This window comes from Parus major, chromosome 5, assembly GCF_001522545.3.
Source record: "Parus major isolate Abel chromosome 5, Parus_major1.1, whole genome shotgun sequence".
Taxonomy (NCBI): domain Eukaryota; kingdom Metazoa; phylum Chordata; class Aves; order Passeriformes; family Paridae; genus Parus; species Parus major.
In genome coordinates, this window is record NC_031774.1 from 58207435 (window position 1) to 58227861 (window position 20427).

General features: G+C 44.3%; 1 protein-coding gene across 2 annotated transcripts in view; it reads right to left on the reverse strand.

The window, feature by feature from the left end:
* Positions 1–5634: 5634 nt before the first annotated feature.
* Positions 5635–20427, reverse strand: part of PELI2 (pellino E3 ubiquitin protein ligase family member 2) — a 68019-nt gene continuing 53226 nt past the window's right edge. For both annotated transcript variants that reach the window (XM_015631878.3, XM_015631879.3), the window contains exons 3-6: positions 19215–19316; positions 14504–14701; positions 14017–14205; positions 5635–11852 (exon numbers count right to left, since the gene is read on the reverse strand). In XM_015631878.3, coding sequence (XP_015487364.1) covers positions 11286–11852; positions 14017–14205; positions 14504–14701; positions 19215–19316 — 1056 coding nt within the window. In that variant the 3' untranslated portion in view covers positions 5635–11285. The remainder of the gene's footprint in view (positions 11853–14016; positions 14206–14503; positions 14702–19214; positions 19317–20427) is intronic.

Here is a 20427-nt window from a genome sequence, read left to right on the forward strand (position 1 = left end):
GGGCAGAGAAAAAGCCGTGTGGAAAGGACCACAAGGATCTCATCCTGCTAAAGGGAAAGAAGATGGCCAGTGGTGGGCTGTGTTTGTGGGGAGCCACGGGCACAGCCCAGAGCAGCTGTGGCTGCTCCTGGATCTCTGGAAGTGTCCCAGGCCAGCTGGACAGGGCTTGGAGCAACCTGGGCTAGTGGAAGGTGTCCCTGCCATGTCCCCAGCCTGGCAGGGGCTGGAATGAGTTGGGCTTTAATGTCCATTCCAACCCAAACCATTCTATGAACTTCTGATCCCTCATTTTCCTTCACCTCCCAGCACTAATTAACACACTCATTTACCCAGGGTAGTTAATAAGACACAATAGCAACCCACTCCTCAGCAGTGAGTCTGAGAGGACAACTCAAACCTGTGCATGATCCCACAGTGATTCTCTGTCAGCAGGAACAAAAACACAGCAGAAACTGCTGATTCCAGCGGGAAGAAACCAAAACCACACCAACACCTCAACTTCTGGGAGCTGCCCCGTCACAGCTTCACAAGCAGTGAAGATGGGAGAGCTCAAGCCTCATCCCATCCCTCCTGAAAGCAGGGTTCAGACAAACCCCAGGGCTGGGAGCTGCTGTTGGGTGCTGCTGGGTGCTCTGCAGGTCAGGGTGCCAAAGGAAACCTGTGCCCAGGGCAGGGCTCCAAAGTGAACCCCGGGCTGCAGCATCCATCAGATGCTTCCCCATTGTGGGTTTATTTGCCTCAAACCCAAGATGTTTGGGGTTTTTTCAGAGAAACCCATCACTGTGAGCGTGTTCAGAAGGGCAGGACCTGGCTGCTTTCATCCTTGCTGGTGGAGACACTGATGGTGCTTTTTCCTTCAGGCTAAACACAGCTGTGCTTCACAGAACTGCCAAAGTTCCCAAAAACTTCCCTTCAAAAAGGGCAGGCCCAGAGCAGTGAAGGGCAGCAGCTGCACCCAGCCCTGCAGCAGGGCATGGGCTCAGTGTGCTGAGCTGGGGTCAGCATCTCTCTCTCTCCTCCCAGGCTCCTGTTCATTAATCTTGAATCAATCTTGAATACAAAATATGCCAAATCCTCCATATCTGCAATGGGGTCTGGATTCTGCTCCCAGCCAGTCTGGCACCCTGAGTCATTTGAAAGGACTTTGGGCTTTAGAGGGAATTTCTGGTGTGTTTGCTGGCACCTGTGATGTCTCCAGTAACCAGAATCACATCAAAGCCCTGAGTTTTTCTGTAAATGTCACCTTAAGGATGTTTTGGGTATTTTAATTGATGTTGTTCTTTGAGATAAAGGTAAAAATGCTGTGAGTTACTGCAGATCAAACCACTCCCAACACTTGTGTTTGGAACCTGATGGAGGAGGGTCGGTGCTTGTGTGGAATTTACTCACACCCAACTGGTGGTGATTTTCTGAGCTGGGAAAACTTTATCCAGATCCAAAGTTTCTCTATTTAAAGCAATCTGCAGCTGTGGAGCTTTGCATTTCTGAGCAAAGTCCAACAAAAATTACCTTCCCTGGGAGCTGGATGGGATAACTTTTAGGATGTAGACAACAAGTTGCTCCAACACCCAACACAGTGAGGCTGCAGATCCTGCCTCTTGCCTGGGGGCTTTGAATTATTTACATTTTAATGGGAACCTCCTCTTCCTCTGCCTGAAAATCCTATCCAAGTGAAGAACAAAGGGGGTTGGATATTTATTTGTGTGCTGGAAACCTCAGGTTTGCCATGAGCCTTTAGGTTGGACCCAACAGATCTGAGTGGCTGAGCTGGATCCTGCACTGGACAGATCAAACCTGGAGTCTCTCAGTTCAGGTTTTTGCTGTTCCAAGGTGTCCAAAACCCTTCTGCACTCACTGGACACGGGAATGTCCAGAGGAATGAGGAATGTCACAGTGGGAAGGAGTTCACTGCCACCACTCACTGTCCACGAGCTCAGGATCCTGCGCCACGGTGAGCACCAACATCTGCCCCAGATGTGCTGGGGAGGAAAGATTTCCCCTGGTGCTCCAGGGACTGCCTGGAAAACTCCTGCTCCCTGCACTGGAGGTTCCTGGCTTGGTTAGAGGCACTCCAGTCCCCAAACCCTGAGCTTCCTCCCTGCCAGCAGAGCACTCCCCAGCCAGGAGAGAGGCAGGAGGAACTCCACACAGAGAACCCAGCCAGAGGACTCCAGGGCTGGGGTGGTGCATCCTGGTGGGAAGGGATGGAAGGGAAAAAACAGATCCTGCCAAGGGGACAACACTCCTGAGAGCACCCAAAGGGTGAAGGAAGAACAAACACCTGAAGGAAAACACTGGATTCTGCAGAGAACATTCCCACTGGGAAAAAAGGGACAGGGTTATCATCAGCTTGCAGGGAAGGGATAAAACCATTTAGTCAAAAGCCAGGTATTTATAGAAAAATCTCAAATAGTTCCAGGCAGTGCCAGGTGGCCCTGTAGTTTCTGTTCTCTGGATAGGAAAGGGGAAAGGAAAAACAGCCAACCCAAGGGCTGAGCAGGGAAAAGCCAAAAGTCAAACCTGCCCCCCTGTCAGCTCGTGCCTTCCTCTGGGAAAGGTGAATTTTTTTGGCTTTAGGTGTCTGTGCAGCTCCCATGACATGGGATGGCTGTGGCACCAACCCCCTTTCTGCCACTGAGGGCTGGGAAGGGACTTTGGATAAGGGCTGGAGGGACAGGACACAGGGAATGGCTCCCAGTGCCAGAGGGCAGGGATGGATGGGATACTGGGAAGGAATTCCTGGCTGTGAGGGTGGGCAGGCCCTGGCACAGGGTGCCCAGAGAAGCTGTGGCTGCCCCTGGATCCCTGGAAGTGTTCCAGGCCAGCTTGGACAGGGCTTAGAACACCCTGGGATAGTGGAAGGTGTCCCTGCCCAAGGCAGGGGGTGGAATGGGACCATCCTTGAGGTCCCTTCCAACCCAAACCATTCCATGGTTCCTCCAGGCCCACTCACGGGCAGGGTTTGCTAAACCACATCTAAAGCCAGAACAGACTCCCTGTGTACAGACACAGTTTGGACAAAGCTCAGCTTAATCCTCATCTGGACTCTCTCATCAGGGGAATTACTCTGGCCCATTCTCCCTTCCTCCAGCCCTTCCCTGGCCCCTCACTTCCATTTAATCAGGGAGAAAGAGAGGGGAGGGGATGCTCCACAAACCCAAGATGTGCCAGATGCTGCTCCCTGCAATGCCCAGCTGAGCTGGATCTGTGGCCTTTGCTCAACCTCAGCCCAAACCCTGTCCCCCTTGGGGCTGAGGCCTCCTGTCCCTGCCAGCACAGCTGGCTGTGCAGAGCCACAGCTGGATCCCAGCAGCCTGGCAGGGACAGACACCACCCCTGAGGAAACCCAGACCCACCAGCACAGGCAGCAGCACATCCCACTTGGATCCCTGGCTCCCTTTCTGCTCCCCCCTTGCAAAGGACAATTCCAACCAGAATTAACAGATTTTGGCTCAGTTCAAAGGCCAGGCCTTGTAGGCTCCTTTAAAAACACAGCATTAAAGGCCAATACTCCCCAAAGAGTATTTCTTTACATTTAAAATGATTTAATTATTTACAGGCACATCTAGGATTTTAAGCCCTGATGTAACTGGGGTTCTACTGAACTCCTTTCTGCTGTGAAGTCTTTTCTCATCTCAAGCCTGTCTTCAGACAGGAGTTTTCAGTGAGTGGAAAAGAAAAGAATTACCAGGCTCAGACTCCTCTGTCAAACTTCTGTCTGCCTTAGTTTTACATGAAAGAGATTTCTTAAGTTCCTCCTAAAAATATGCATCCATACAGCCATGCCTTGAAAGGCAAAGAAAAGCAGGAGTCGCAGATGCCCTGGAAACCTCTCACAAAGATGATTTCCCAGCAGCACAAGCTGCAGTAAGTAGTGAAATTTTACAGCCAGGTAACACAGATAGGAATCGATGTTCCCTTCAGAGGGGAGTGAAAAAAAGACCACAGCATCTTTAATCAGGGAGCTGGAGGGATGGGGAGAAAAGCAGCAAGGGAATGGGATCATTAAGATGATGTGTGGTCCTGCTGTCTTGCATAAAATGTATGGAAAATAGGCTGAAAGCTGAAGGTTTCAATTAAAAAATAAACTTGTGACAGAACTGATACAAAATCCACACAATCTGCATGACAAGCTCCCAGAGGGGCAGTCCTGAGGGGTACTGAGGATTGCTTCAGGATATGAGCTGGGACATTTCTGCTGCTCCAGAGCCAGGCTGGGAGAGCTGGGGGTGTCCAGCCTGGAGAGGAGAAAGCTCCAGGAAAACCTCAGAGCCCCTTCCAGCACCTAAAGGGGCTCCAGGAGAGCTGGAGAGGGACTGGGGACAAGGGATGGAGTGAGAGGACAAAGGTGAGTGGCTGCAAACTGACAGAGGACAGGGTTAGATGGGATATTGGGAAGGAATTACTGGCTATTAATTGACAACAATTAGTTTTGTCACTATTATATTGTGGAGAGGCCCTGGCACAGGGTGCCCAGAGCAGCTGTGCCTGCCCCTGGGTCCTTGGAAGTGTCCAAGGCCAGGTGTGGAGCACCCTTGGGTCAGTGGAAGGTGTCCCTGCCATGGCAGGGTGGAATGGGATGAGTGATTCCCAAAGCCCCCTCCCCAGGCTGGGGTTACAGCTGCAGCTCCTCAGCTCTGAACTCTCCTTGCTCCTCCCTCTCAGCCTTTGCTCCTGCCTTGAGGCTCTTCCTCTCCTCTGAGGAGCAGCAGAAACTTCTCCCTCCCTCAGGTTCCCAGCAGAACTGCTCTGAGGCTGCCTGAGAACCAACCCTGGGGTGGTTTGAGGTGGAAAAGACCTTTAAGATCATCTCACTCTAACCCCCAACCCATGGCCTTCCACCTTCCACCGTTTTCTGTGCACTGCCTTTCTCCAAGCACAGAATTCCTGCCCAGGAGCCCACCAGGACCACATCTGTGCCACCAGGAGTGCATTTATGGTGTCCTGGACTGAAGCTGCACAGAGCAATCCCACAGGAAAAAGGTGGACGAAGTTACACCCCAAAGCTTCCTGCTCACCCAGGAGCCTGGAAAGGATTTAGCACTCTTCATGGAAGCACAAGAGCCAGCTGGCAGGTGACCACATCTAGAAAACACTGCAGATATCCTTATTTCCCTTCCCTGTGCTCACGCCAACGCTTTTATTTTCCAAGTCCCAAAAAAAGCTGACAATTCATTTTAGCTCCTTTTAAAAAAATGAAGCTCCTCAACTCACGGGGGCCACTTGCAAAAAAGGGATCCAAAATACACAAATGGAAAACAAACCACTGAATTCCCATTATGGAAATTAATTTTAAGAGTCACAAAGCATATTATTCCTGGAAATTGTTTTTATTTAGCAATTACGTTAACACTGCAAGAAGGCAGCTGGCACTGAAAACAAACTGTTCAATTTAAAAATCAGGGAAGGGAATTGACTGAAATTCCAGGGCACTCACACCTGAATGCGCTCCACTACCTCCAGTATTTAAGAATCCTCAATCAAAAGGCTTCGGGTTTTGTTTGCTGAGTAGAAAGGGGATAAAAGAGTAAAAGAAACCATTTATTTTTGAAGTTGTTTATATGGTTTTTTTTCCCAAATCAAGTCAAGCTCTGACAACCAACCAGCAGGGAAAATAAACTGAAGGAGTCAGTGACAATACTGAGATAATATTTTAATTTTATATTTTTTTTCCTGTAAAATGGCTTGTACTTCCACAGGTACAACAGCAAAAGAAATTATTCCAGTCCATTTCACACGGCATATAAAAAGACCAATTTTACAAATATACCCAGAAGTTGAACAGCTGCTCACTCTGTTTTAAGGTAAACATCACCCCTCCATCACACAGCTCCATCGCTGTGGGAGAGGCTTTTCCAAGGGCTCTCCATCGTGATCTAACCCAAGGGCAGAGCCACTCCCGTCCCTCAGCCCCAGGACACCAGCACAAGGGACTTCAGGTGACTTGGAGACTGCCTTGTCCACCAGGAAAGTGTGAATTTGCCCCCAGTGAGAGAAATCTGGACAGACATTGGGGTTTTTTTCTGGTGTTTGGGTGTCCAACAACTGAATTCCCATTATTTTTGGGTATTTTTTGTTCTGCTGCCAATAAATGAAAACTGAGCAGCACAGACAGTAAATCTCTGTCTTTACTGCCTGTCCAGGGTCATTCCACTGCTCTTCCAAGACCCAATGTCCACTGCACTCAGTGGGACACAGTTTGCAGAGCCACTGTCACTCCATCCTAGAAACCCCTCTCCACCCCCCAAAACCAGCCTTACCTTCTACATTTGTCCTTTTACTCACAACACCGAGTGTGCAGACTTGTGATGAGTGCTTAGAAAACCCAGAATCATGAGAAAAATCTGTCAAAAGACACTGCAACCCCAGGTTGTGTTTTCCTTGTTTTCCTTCCAAGATATATTTATTTGTGTACCTGCAACTGCATGGCTAAATAGAAAATGAGGAGCCAAGGACTCACAGGAGGGTGAAAAATGGAGGAAATGAGGAGGAAGAGGCAGGAGAGTTTTCCTACCAGGATAAAAATGGATTTAAATGCTTGCCAGTCCTCACCACAGCCAGTGGCTCTCCAACCCCAGGAAAGTGTCAAGACTGTGGGATGGAGGAACAGAAACACCATGGTCTTGGAGAAGTTTCCTTCCACTTCCAGAAAAATGAAAATATGGTGAAGAAGTCACCAGTTACTGCAAGAGTACTAAAGGGAGAGTGACCACAGCCAAACCAGATTGCCTTTGAGTGGTGTGAGCACTAAAATGTAATTAAAGTCCTGTTCACAGTTCATTGAATTTTCTCACTATGACACACTCAGCACCTCTGGCTCCTCGCTCAGGCTCTGAGGCCAAACCTTCCAAATTCCAGAAGTGCCATTAAAACACCAAGGAATGTCTCACTGGGAAGGTCACAGGCTTTCCAGGGCAGCCCAGAACTTCCCAACAAACTGAGGAGAATCCTTTGCAGAGCATGGATGAGGTCAGAAAGCAGCAACAGCTCCAGCCACATTTCCAAGCAGCTCCTGGGCACGCCTTTGCTTCAAGGTGGATCTGTCCCTACTGCAACCAGCTCAACCACAGCTTTCATCTCTTCTGATCCCCATTCCCACACTCACAATGGAAAAAAAATGATTCTTCTTTAATTACTCGGCCTGTACAGTACTATGACTGTACCTTGATGCACAAAATGACCACATTTGAAAATAATTAATGAGCAAAACACAGTTTTGTGTGAATTCTCCTGTACAACTGGACAATTCCCAGTAAGAACAGCATTCAACACTCATTTTATTTAGACTTCAGTGCTCTCCCAAAAAGCTGCCAGGAAAAAGGGAAGTGTTCCAGCTCCAGTGTGCATGGATATGACAGATATAATCTTTAAAAAAAAAAAAAAACCTAGAAAAATACTTTTAGTTCTAAGTTATGCAGTCAAAGCTGCTTTTGAGGCATTCAAATAGAATCAACAGTAACAGGTGATAAAAAAATCCTTACGGAATTCATTGCCAGCATTGGAAATGGGATGCAAGGAACAGCGTAACACTGAAATAATGAATAAATTTGAGGGTGGTTCTCAAGTTTACTGACTCCAGTTTTATTTATCCACCAACTCCTTTTTCTCATCGAGGTACCAGAGCAGAGGAGGTGTTTATGGAGCCAAGGGAAGGCGAGGCCTAAGAGCTGAATGCTCCATCATTTCACCAGAGCAGGGTTTGAGGAAAATCATCTTACAAACTTCTGCCTCCCCAGCACATCCACCTCTGCAGGAATGACCGTGGATTTGAACAGCAAAGTCCCTGAATTCCACTCAAACCTTGGAGAATTGCTCCCCAAAGAATCCCGCCCCTCTGCTCAGCCCCAGGCAGAGTTGTGTGCCCAGCTCTGGGCTCCTCAGGACAGGAGGGACACGGAGATGCTGGAGCAGCAACAGCACAGGGCAAATCCTCCCAGGAGGATGAAGGATGAAGGATGAAGGGAGAGGAGTCTCTGTCTCAGGAGGAAAGGCTGAAGGAGCTGGGCATGTTCAGCCCCGAGAAGAGACGATAGAGGGAACCTCATTAATGTGTATAAATATCTAAAAGGGGTGCCAGGAGGATGGAGCAGGCTCTGCTCTGTGTGACAGGAGGAACGAGCAGGAACTGATGCCCACAAGTTCCACCTGAACATGAGGAAGAACTTCCCTGAACAGAGACCAGAGGGGGTGTGGAGTGTCCCTCACTGAGGATATCCCAGAGCTGTCTGGACACAATCCTGTGCCCTGTGCTCCACCATGGCCCCTCTTGAGCAGGGAGGTGGGAGCAGATGAGCCCCCATGGTCGCTTCCAGCCTTCCCCATTCTGGGATTCTGAGACTTTTCCTTCCTGCAGTTATTCCTTGTGTTATACAGAACTGCTGACAGCAAAAAAAAAAAAAACAAAAAAATCTTGTTTAAACAGTTTCAAACAGACACTTCCCTTGGATACAAACCATTATCCAGTGTTCTGCTTCACACAGCCAAACACAGCAAGCCTGATGGTGTGCTGTGTTTCCAGTGAGGATTCTTCCAACACCGTACATTCACTTTCCACAGGGAGCAGGAAGGGATATGAAGCCCTGAAGCAGCAATTAAACTGCACCAGCCAGGGGAAGGAGTAAAGCAGCTGGGGGAGGGAGGTGAGTGAGGCTCAGAGGAGACACCACCATGTGCAGACCCAGCCCAGCTCAGCCTGGGGGCTGCCAGCGGAGCCGGGAATGCCGCACACGGAGCTCCAGGACCTGAATCCAGGCAGGAGCAGCTCCCACAGGCGTGTCCAGAGCGTCTCTTGCAGGGAGCAGGTGAAGATTTCCAGAGTCCAGCAGGGAGGGGAGGAGTGAGGCCGCCTCTCCCAGATGAGGTATCTGCAAAGCAGGAATGACGCTGCCCTGGGGGACCCGAGGAACCTGCACGGGCTTAGGAGCGAGGAAGAGGCACCTCTGTGTCCAGAACTGAAGGCCAAAGGTGTTTCTTCCCCCTCTCCGTGGAGATGAGCCCCAAGGTTGCCTTGTGGGAAAAAGGACTTGGAATACGGAATCACAAGAGGATCTCTTTGAAAAGGCACTAGGAAGAAGCATAATTGTAGGTTAATAAGGTTTTTCCTGTTTTCAATCACTGAGTGGGACAAAAAACTGTACAGTTTGGGGCTTTTAGAAAAAAAAATGCTGCAGAGTTATATATATATATTTTTTTTTTAACAGCAAAAGCATAAAAAGAAAAGTAAAGCTATTTTCAAATTATTAAAATGCTGAACATGTATACAGCAAAATTATATTAAAAACAGCAGCAGACAAAGTCCATCCCATCACCACTGGCAAGGGACATGTAAAATGTTTATAAGGTTAACTATAAAACAATTTTACAACCAAAATATGAACAGGCCAATTCAAGTATATATATATACAGAATATATTAAAATCATATAAATTATATATTTATACAAAGGGCACAAATATAGCAAAAAGCTATAGTTGATTAAACAGAACTGAGCTTGAATGATCAATTTCATCTAGAGATGTTATAGATTTCTCCCAAATTCTTTTTTTTTTTTTTTTTTTTCTTTTAAACCTGGATAGATTGATACCTCAGATACCAAGAGTACAGAAAGCATAAAGAAAAAATATACCCCACAAATCAAAGAGTTATCACTCTACGTGAAATGAGCCTAACAGTGGGCAGGGTACACCTCATATGAAATTCTGATTTAATTATTTCCACAGCAAACATTTATCAGCTCTCTTAAAAAGTCACGAATTTCAAGTGATCCACTTCAGATGTACCACCCTGGTGCACGTATTTGATTACATTTGAATGTTGTTTGATTTGCAAACATTTGGGGGAAAAAAAGAGATACAAACACAACTCAATCTGCGAAAGAAAAGGTGACAGATGGCAGCAAGTTGAAAAGTGAACAAAAATGCTCAGCTGAACTGGAAATGATGCTCTCCCTTCTCATGAAAATGCTTTAAAGTGAGCTTAAAAAATAACTTATTTTAAATTGCTTTTCTTTTATTTCAAATGTAACAGCAAATAACCACAATGCACTGAAGCTCTTGAGAATCTAAACAGTCCCAGCCGTGGGCTTATATTTAAACACAGACTAAGTGCTTTCCTGAATTCAGGTTTATGTAAATGAGTTCTGTAGCAGCTGTACCTAAACCTCGTGTCGTGCTGTGGCACCACCTCCTCATCACTGCAGTAAAGCCTGGACACGTCTCTGGCTCCATCAGGGTGCCCAGAGGAGCTGTGGCTGCCCCTGGATCCCTGGAAGAGCTCCAGGCCAGGCTGGATGGGGCTTGGAGCAGCCTGGGGTAGTGGAAGGTGTCTCTGGGCATGGCAGGGGGCTGGAACTGCTGAGCTTTAAGGTCCCTTCCAACAAAACCATTCTGGGAATCTGAGGCCTCCACACGCCCAAAGATGCTGGGTAAGGAGCACTGAGGGCGATCAGAGCAGAAATAAAAAGTCCAGACTACACAAAGACAGAACATCAGCTTAAACCCCAGAGCTAAGTATGGAAAAGAGTCAAGTGGTTTCACCAGATGCAGGTTAAATGGAGGAAAAAAAAATTAAAACAAAAATAAAAAAATCAGCCATCTCCCATACTTAATAGCCAGTGGATATCTATTACACTGAAAGGAAATCAATGCAAACAGGATTTCCTCAGTTTCAAGTAATCTTTGATGCCTTTTTGGCCAGCTGTGTTATACCATAATAGATATTTTAATAGCTTTTATCCTCTACACTTTAGGCAGCTAATTTTTCTCTTACGTATCCAATTATCTCTAGTGAACATTCACCTATGGTTGTCCACACATTCTGTATTTGCTCCTTGAGAAACTATTCAAGTTAAATTATATTGCAAATTAAAGACAGTTACATTCTGTATGTTCCTTCTAGATTTGAAAAATAGGTTTTAAAGGCTTGTCAAAGTTTAGAAGAAAAAACCTTTCCATTAAAAAATCTTAGCTTAAAAAAATCATTTAAGACACCTTTTTCTGATCCAGGGTACTAATAAAAAATTACAAATATACTACAATTTGACCAAGAAGACTCCATGAATATGCTGCTTTTGAGCATGCAACACCACTGATATCTGTCAAGTTCCAGGTATCAATGTATCCCAATTCCACCACGCTCCCTCCATTCCCTCATCGTTTCCCCCATCCCCACCCTACCACCCCTATTAATAACATTATAAAAAAAGGTAAAATCTAGAGTTAGTGGCAAAAATCTTCACAGTAAACCGTCAAAGAAAACTTTTATTGTGGTCATTGCCGAGCGATTTCTCAGTCGATGGGGCCCTGAAAGATGAGCTTGACGCAGTTGTGCTCCCCGGAGAGCTGCGTGGCGCAGAACGGGCAGGCGGCGTGGAAGGCGTGAGTCCCGTGAGGCAGCGGGATCTGGGACCAGTATTTGGCGGTTTTCTCGGAGCACACGTGTCCACAGGGGGTGAAAGCGTGCGTGGGGGGCCCGGCGTCCACGTAAAACCCGGCCTCGCAGCCCAGCCACAGAGGCACGTAGGGGCCAACGGTTCTGCACATGGGGCACTCGCGCTCGTTGGCTTCCGTGTCGCTGCGGTGGCCCCAGTTGTGGTAGCCGTGCACGTGGCCGCAGCTGAGGTAGGCCCACGGCTGCTTCTCCTCCACCACGTCCTTGCGGTTGATGCTGGGGAAGGCCAGGGTGTTGAGGCCCACGGGGCACTGGGGCCTGGCGGCGTTGATCTCCTGCCGCAGGGCCTCGATGTGTTTCTGCGTCGGGGTGTGCAAGAGTCCGTCCGCCGTTCTCCACAGGAGCGTGGCCCCGCACAGGTCGATCAGGGAGCCGTCCTGCAGGATGTTGGTCTCGTTTTCTACCTGGTGGCAGGACACAATGGGAGGCTGTTTAGCCTGACAGCTTTTACAGACACTGCATCGCCTTTCTCAGCATTAACCTCCACAGGTGCCGCTTAATTTTGTCCTCTTGTTGTCCTGAATCCACCTCACCTCCTAACCTATATCCAGGATTATAACGAGCACTGCTCTCTTACCCTGTGCTTGTACAGGGGATTTGCATTTGCAGTTGAAATACAAATCATTATACACAGTGGGCCCCTGAGCATGCATTTTTTTACTCCAATATTGATTCTCTGTGCCTTTGTCATATTTCAGTAAGTCCTGATAGACTGGAGAAAAGACATGCCATTCCTTGAGGGCTGCATTAGCAAATTCTCCCTTGGAAGTCTTTGTCCACATAGACTGACAGAAGCTGCTCACACAGTAAAAAAAAAAAAAAGTCCTTTTTGGACTAAAAACTGCTACCCAGGACAGGCCAGCTGTCCTGCCTCTCAGATACCATTTTTTCTGCGGTTGTGGCAAGGGTCAAGCATTTTTTGCAGAGGCATGAGCAGCACAGGTACCTGCACAGCTTAGCACTGCAGCAGACAGAATTACCAGTTGAATTTCTCAGGTGACAAATTTGAAGCCACACAGGCTCAGCTTATGAACAATTACCCACCCCACTCATTAGGCCTTTTATTTAATGAGGTATTCCAAGCAAACACAGCCCCAGCGTGCACTGCCTAAAGGCTTCTCTCTGATTAAAAGCAGGTACTTAAATCATTTTCAAGGGATTATGCCAAACACACATTGTACTTGAGTGAAATATTCCTTATTTTAATGTCACAAACATATAACCAACCCGTGCTTTTGCTATCAGTTCATTAATGATGAATATATATTAAAAAGGCTTTGTAAAATTAAAAATAAAAACACACCTACTGCCTGGCTTTATGCACAGAAAGGATGCTGAAAACACCACTAACGAAGAACAAACAGCCAAATACAAACAAATACATTAAGTAGGTCACATGAAATCATCACATCTGCCTAAGAATACTATGAATGACAACCAATTTAGCATTTACATTTTAATCCAGTTTAAATTCACAGATTAACTGTGGATCATCCTTGCACAAAACACCTCAGTGGTACAATACAGACTACAGATAAGAGGTCACCAGTGCAAAGTAATTCCAGCAGAAAAATGTAGTGTTTCAAGTAGAGATGAGAGAAGCCTTGATCTGATGCTCTTTTCAGATAATTCCCTCACAAACAGCAAAGCAAAAAGCTCCCTCATATGCAACGTGTTCAATTCATTATACAGCCTGCATTTGGTTTTATGAACCCAATCAACGAATACTGATCACATCAATACCAGTGTGCCATGCAATTTTATTTAAATGAGAATTCAACTCATTTTGGATGCAGGGAGGGGATTCATTTGTTTTGCTGTGCCTCTCTTTAGCAGCACTAAAAAGGTGTTTTGCTAACCACGTACAAAGGCTGCAATTGCCACATCATCTGTCCAGGTCCCCAGGCAACATCTGCCTGCCACCATCAGTGTGACAAAGCAATTTATGTCCTGCAGGGTGTCTGCTGAAAGCAGAACAGCCCAACTCCATTCCCCTAACTCTTTCAGCATTCAGTTTTCTGCAAAGCCAATGGCAGAGTTGCAAAGTCAGTTCAGTGAACTTCTCTCCTAGTTTTATGTGTCACAGGTCCCTGGCAGCTGAAATCTCTCACTTCTGGGAAAGGCAAAGCCCGTCCTGCCTCACAGGAGAAAACAGGAATATACTTCCAGGGCTGCTCTTATCTTCCCAGTGGCAGGTAAATCAAACAGAAGCTGCCTTGCTCAAACTGCTTTTGCACAAAAGTGGACTCTTCTGGCAGTACTGCAAAGGCAGCTCCCCATGCAGCACCTTCCAGACACGTCCCAGGAGAACATTTCAGAGATGGAGATTCCAGAGCAGAGTTTACAGAGCTTTTACACTCTGTGCTATTTCAGTTGGAAAAGTGGCATTAGCAGGACCTTAGGAGTGTTCTCCCACCCAACCAGTAACACAAGAGCAGAATCTGCTGTAACACACACACTCAGCTGCTTGCAGTGCCCACTACTCAGGAACAGTCACCCTGTACCTGCTGCCATTCCAAGCCAGGAAAACAACTACACCTTGATTAATTTTAGCTAATTGCCACTTACCAGCTTGCCCCTCTGCTGAGCAGACCTGGTTTCCCGGAGCGTGTACACGTCCCCACAGACGGAGATCTCCCGCCACACCCCGGGCTTGGACTCCTCCGTGAATCCTCCTTTGGGATGCATGACCAGCACCCCGTTGGTTGTCAATCCATCCATGTGGCCATCGGGGTTTTTCCACTTGGCTGCTTTTTCCTACGTGTGACAGTCACAGTGACTATCAGAAATACATCAAACCAAGCTAAAGAAAAGCCACTAACAGTTACCAAAGTGCAGCTTCATTGCTGAAGACAATTACGACCACGAGTCTCTGCTGGTGATAACTCAGGCACATAAACCTGTAGTTTCTACTCAACACTGCAGCTGGTGCATCAGAGCAATAAAAGTCTAATGACAGTACAAGTTCCCAACCAGTACAAGGAGATTTGGGGGCTTGAAAGTAACAGAATATAAACCAGAGCTTGCTCATACCATCATTATTAGCAGTACTTACACCAAGAAATATATTTTTAGATGAGTCAAAGCCAGCTGCAAAGATCCTTGCCGTGTATGGTGGGCTCCTGTCACAAACAATCCTGCAGGCAAATCGGGAGATGGTGCTCTGGGTAATCTGGGTTTCATCATTATTTTGATTTCCTGAAATAGTATCTGTTACTACAAAGTCTATGGGGCTTTCTGTAGACCTCCCAACCTGCAAAAAAAAATTAAGATATTGGTATAACTAGAAATACCCAGAGAAATATGAAGTATTAAGGACACAGTTTTACCAGGTTAATATTTCTGTCTGCTGAATTTTTGGATGGCAAGATCCAACCAGAGATTAACATGTATTTCCACATTTGTCCTAGGCAGAAATCCATCACAAATATGGAATGACAAATTTTTGCTTACCACAAGGGATGTTCATGCTTGCTTGCAATAAATCAACACAGCTGATCAGTTTGATAAGAGTATTGTCACCAAAAAAAGTATTATCACCTTGCTGTTTCCTCATCCAAACACAGCAAATTGCTTGCCACTACATTCTGTCAGTTAAGAAAATACTAGCTTGGATTGATGAGTTTAATTCACATTTTACAGTTCCAAATATGTTTGCTATGAAAATAAAGGACTTTTTTAGATCCAGAACTTGGTTATTTTTATATGTCATAACACAGAGCTACCCACCTTTATGTTTTCAGGATTTGTAGTCCCAGAAAGAAGAGTTTTCAGGCAAAACCCACCATATGATGAAATTTATTCCTAATAATGCACATGCATGACTAACAGAATTAAAAAACTTCCTTGAGTTGAGCAGAAATGAAACACATTCATCAGGAGACAGGAAGATTTTTCTATCTTGACAGCTAAAAATTTTAAATTTTAAATCTGGAAACATCTGGGACAGAAAACTCATGACTGCATGGATGGAAGGATCTGACTGCCAGACAAACAGTGAGGCTTTATCAATATTTCTACAGGCAAATTAGTGTTACACCAACTTTGAGCTTAACTGGGAAAGTGGAGCTGAGGAACAAGAAATGGAACAGAATATTAATTTTACAGACACCTTGTGATCAAACTGAATTAGGAATACTCTTCACACAAAACTACCTTCAGTATCAGGTAGCTACATTGATATTAAATAACCTCCTCACTAAATGTGATCTCATTGTCCCCCAAGAAGTTCCATTCTGCTCAGATCTTGCTCTTGAAAGCCAGCTATGGGGAGCCATGTATGCTTCCATCATTAACAAACATCTCTGCAAACTAAACCTGCTTTAAAGAAACATTGCTCAAGAGTCAAGGAAATTAATATTATCCACCCCTAAGCCTTGTCACGATGGGATTGATAGAAATAGTGCAGGGATCTCTCCTGTACTTCTCTTCTGTTTCAAGCTCTGCTTTGCAGGGTTTCACTCTAACACATGTCAGAATTCATGTCTCCAATGACACATCCAGTTACTGCCTTTGTATCACAGGGCTCAGCACAAGCAGAAAATGGGATGAGCTCCCTGCACAGGAAATACTCAAGGAGGCCTAATCAAAAGTGTACATTTCAATTCCTCACAGAAAGTATCTACTAGAATACCCAGGAGACAGAGTTTAGAAACTATTTAATATGGGATATTTCTGATTTATATAACTTGACAACTTGAAGCTAAATCTCACAAAGCAATATCCCTCCTCCTTTTACAGCATTGTTTCTACCAGGCTTCTATTTCCCATCCAAAGCAATTCCTGCTAAGAGGCAGCACTGAGCAGCAGCAGCAGAAACCTCATGAATAACTTCTGACTATTCTCACTGTATGTGGAGTCTCTTAAAGGATAGTCAATAACAAATATGAAATTAATTTGTTCATAACAAGTTTCTGCCTCTTGCAGTCTCTGAAATAGATCATTCTCTCCAAGCTTTTAAATGCAATTAGAGAAAAAATTGCCTCATTTTTCCTTAAAGGATGACAAAGCACACAAATGTGTGCTCCCAGCCTTTCTTACATCCCACTAATCACTCACCATGAAATTCAAATTTGTTTGGATATAACCATTAAGCTCCACAAACAAAGCATCTATGTGCTTTTTTAAATCTCAAGAATGGTATGTATTTTATATAAACATTTAAGTACTTATCTCGTTCGTGACACATGTCTATGCAAAATCAAATATTTTAAAGTATTTGGTTTTCTTCCCTTTTCCAGCTGAGAAAGCCTTCTAGAGGATCAGTCTAATGCACTGTGCTACTTTTCAGCATTGGAATTTATTTGAAGTGGCCTTCAAAATCTGGCAATTTTCTCAAGCTCTGTATTAAATCAAGAATTTGATTTTGAGATTACCTGAAAAGCAAGTGCCTAAGGAATAAATGAAAAACTTGATGCTGTCAACATCCACCCTCCAAAACTTTGAACTCATCTGCTGTTGCAGTCACTACAGACCAAGCCCATTATTCAGAGCTGCTCTTTACACACTTCATTACTCATTTTTCACCACAGCACAGAAGACTTTCTTCATTCTAGCAAATTTCAGGCTGTATTTTGGGGACCCTTCTTGTTAACTGTGTCATATGATTTCCCTAAGTTACTTCCAACAAGAACTCATCAATGTTCCAGGTGCTGCAGAGGCAGCGAGCGTTGTGTCCTCTGCAGGTGATTGTTGAAAGCTGTGAGAGGCAGGCAGTCCCTGTCAGTAAAACACTGCTCCTGACAAGGAAAAGCCTGCCAGCAGAGTTTAACAGCTGCAGGTTCTTGGGCTTCGACAGAATTTCACTCTGGTGAAAGCAAGAATTGGATTCTGCATCTTCTGAAGGGCCATTCTTCAGAAAAAAAATCAATGCTTTGTATTGAATGTACCTGCTTCTTGTATAAACTTGTAGTTATTTAGAGTAGGAGCTGCACATTTTGGTTCTTTATAATGGTATGAACAGATATAATCAACCCATTCTCACCCCATCAAACCATGAAGGAACAGGTCTGAATTCACCTAATGCATCATCAACAGAATGGTTAAACTCTGAAGAAAATCTTCATTTATAGCAGCACATGGATGCTGGAGCACAGAGTATGGGGGATGCCAGAGGAACACATTTGTACATTCTTTTTGTAATTAAATGAAGAAATCTGACCTGGATGTCACTGAGACAAAGGTGCATAGCAGCATTTGCACAAAGATTTCATAATACAGTTATATTTTAAAAACAAACAGAACAAAACAAAACTACAAACAACACAACAGAACAACAGCTCAAGAAGCACAGTAGTGGGAATAAAGAACAAAAAGCCACATGATTTGCCCAGGATAATACATGTTAACTGCAGTCAAAGTGGAGCTACAAGGCTCAGGATAATCCTGTGGTCCAGGAATTATCATCCCCTTTTCAACCTCCACACCCTACACAAGCCAGTAACACACACATTTGAAAGAAAACATCAAACTCCAAGAATTGTCTGACCAACAATGAAATTCTACTCTGTGGATTAACAGCCATGAATTTTGTCACCATGTACCACCATGTCTTATCTCCCCAAAAAAAACTGTACCCACCACTAGGACACTATGCCATAGACAGACATCTCTTTCTTACAATCTGCCCAGAAAAAGCAGCTGTTCTGTAACTCTTTATTCATTTTTTACTGTACTCATGAAGGGAAAAAAATCCAGCTTTCAAAAATGGCTTTTCAAAATTTATATACAGGGAAAAAATTTTACTGTAGTTACTCAAGAGCTAAACAAGCATCACACAGTAACCCCACTGGATGGGTTACATTTTTCTTTCACTAGTCAACACAGAAAAACCTATTTCAGTTCACCCTGGCTGTTCAATCCTTCATTCTGCAGCAAATGAGTAAGACTGGGTTTTAATCAATTCCTATTTGGACCTAATAGTTTCAGTCACAGTGGGAAAATTTAATACAGAAAAAAACCACAGAAGTCAAGAGAAGCAACAACACTTCCAAAGAGTTATTTCCTCTCTGTCAACAGCTCTCAATTGCTGACCCTTCCAAATATGAAAGGTTGAAAGAGAGGGGTAACAATTCCTGGTCAGATGCTCTAATTAGAGGTCAAAGATAATACAAACCTGACCAGTCTAGAATGAAAAAGGTTGGGTTCCCCAAGTTTGAAGTTCACACAGAATTTCTTCTCTCTTATTATACATAAAAATAACCATGGCATGAGAAAATCACTCAGATTAGCAGAATGTTAAATGATACAGAAAAACAGAAATGCAGGCAGGGGATACTGTGTTGGACAATAGATGGGAGCTTAGAGAAACTCAGCCCAGTCCCCTACACCACCTGAGAGATCTGCACACCCCTCAAGAAGAGTTTATTATTCATTTATCACTGGTTTATCTCCTCTACTGCACAGCTCCTTTTATCTTCCTCTTTCTCCATCCCATGCCCTACTCCTTCCTTTTTACTCCAGCTATGTGATTAACTGGAGGGTGGTGGGTGTAATTCTGTGCTCAGTCATGAATCCAAACAGAGCACTCATTTCTCTCCAGTACAGTTTGTCTTTGGAGAAAAGGCAGAGTACAATTAAAGGAGTAAGTCAGTAAAAATATAACAGATGCTGGTGTGGGTTTGTAAAGAGCAGAATAATGTAAAATTTCAAAGCCAAGTCAGACTGTGGAAATCCCACAGGTCACAGAGAATACCCAGAGGATAATGCAGAACTGGGGTTTTTTTATGTTACTTTTAAGAAACAATCCAAGTATTTCAGAGCCTTACCTGAAACATGTCTGTATCTTTGTCATGAATATATTCCACTATAACTGTCTGGCTTCTGGATAAGGTGAAAGAGATACTGTGGTGACCTTTTGAGCTGATTGCCTGGTGGATTTAAAAAAAAATAAAAAAATTATATCTATTACACACAAAAATACTGTAATCAAATTCATTTTGCTACATAAACACCTTTGCTATGATCAGGAAAAGCAGTGTATCATAACATGTTATTACAAGGTTGGGTAAACACGTACAATAGGATTTCTTTTGTTTCTTTTTAATGGAAAACCCCAAGCTGCACTTGCTTGTTTCTAGTTCAGAAGTACCCAATACTTACCATTTCTACACTTTAAGACTCCAAACACCTTTCTTCACTGAAATTATATTAAATTCCTAACCCTTGTAGCAATCTGTGCCCTAGCAAAGACTTGGAGTTGAGGAAGTTTTGACTTATTTGTTTTTGAAGGAAGTGAGCAATAGAACTGATTCCCAGTTAAAAGCCAGGACTTCAGGTTAAGCAAATTTCTGGTTTTATCAGAAAGAGCCCAGCAATTTTATATAACTGGTGACAAAATCTAAACATTTTCAGTGTGGTTTTCCCCATTAAAGGGTACTTTTCTTAGACTGGTGTCTACAGATCTGGATTTAGCATCAAAGATTAAATAGGATTTCAGTATTTAAAAGGAGACAAGAGGACAGCTCCTGTTTTCTCTTTTATTTCACCAAGACTAAGGGAAATGAGCTGAGAAACTGAATCTATTGGCTAGCAGGGAAATAGATGTAAATATAAAGGTCCATATAACCACACACAATTCTGGAAGGTAATGACTGTTACTGCTCAGAAAACACTTTGCAGACACTTAAGCAATGAATTAATAGGTTAATTAAGGCTTTCTCCAGTTTTCAGTTAAGGGGATAATTTTCTCCAAGTGGTTCTCTCACTTGTTCCATTCCTTCATTCTGCTTTTCACCTAAAGAATTCACAGATAGGGATGATTAAACTAAACAACTAAATATATGCTACTCATCTGCCTGCCATCTCACACAAAAGCCTAAATTATGCCAAAGCTCCATCAATTATTGAACAAATCATTAAAAATCCTTCTGAATGCTGGAGGTATTAAAAACATCTATGTGCATACTAAAAGCCTGCTAAGGGTTAGCAAGAGTATTTGATACAAAATTATTAAGAACATGTAATGGAAGAATTGTTTTT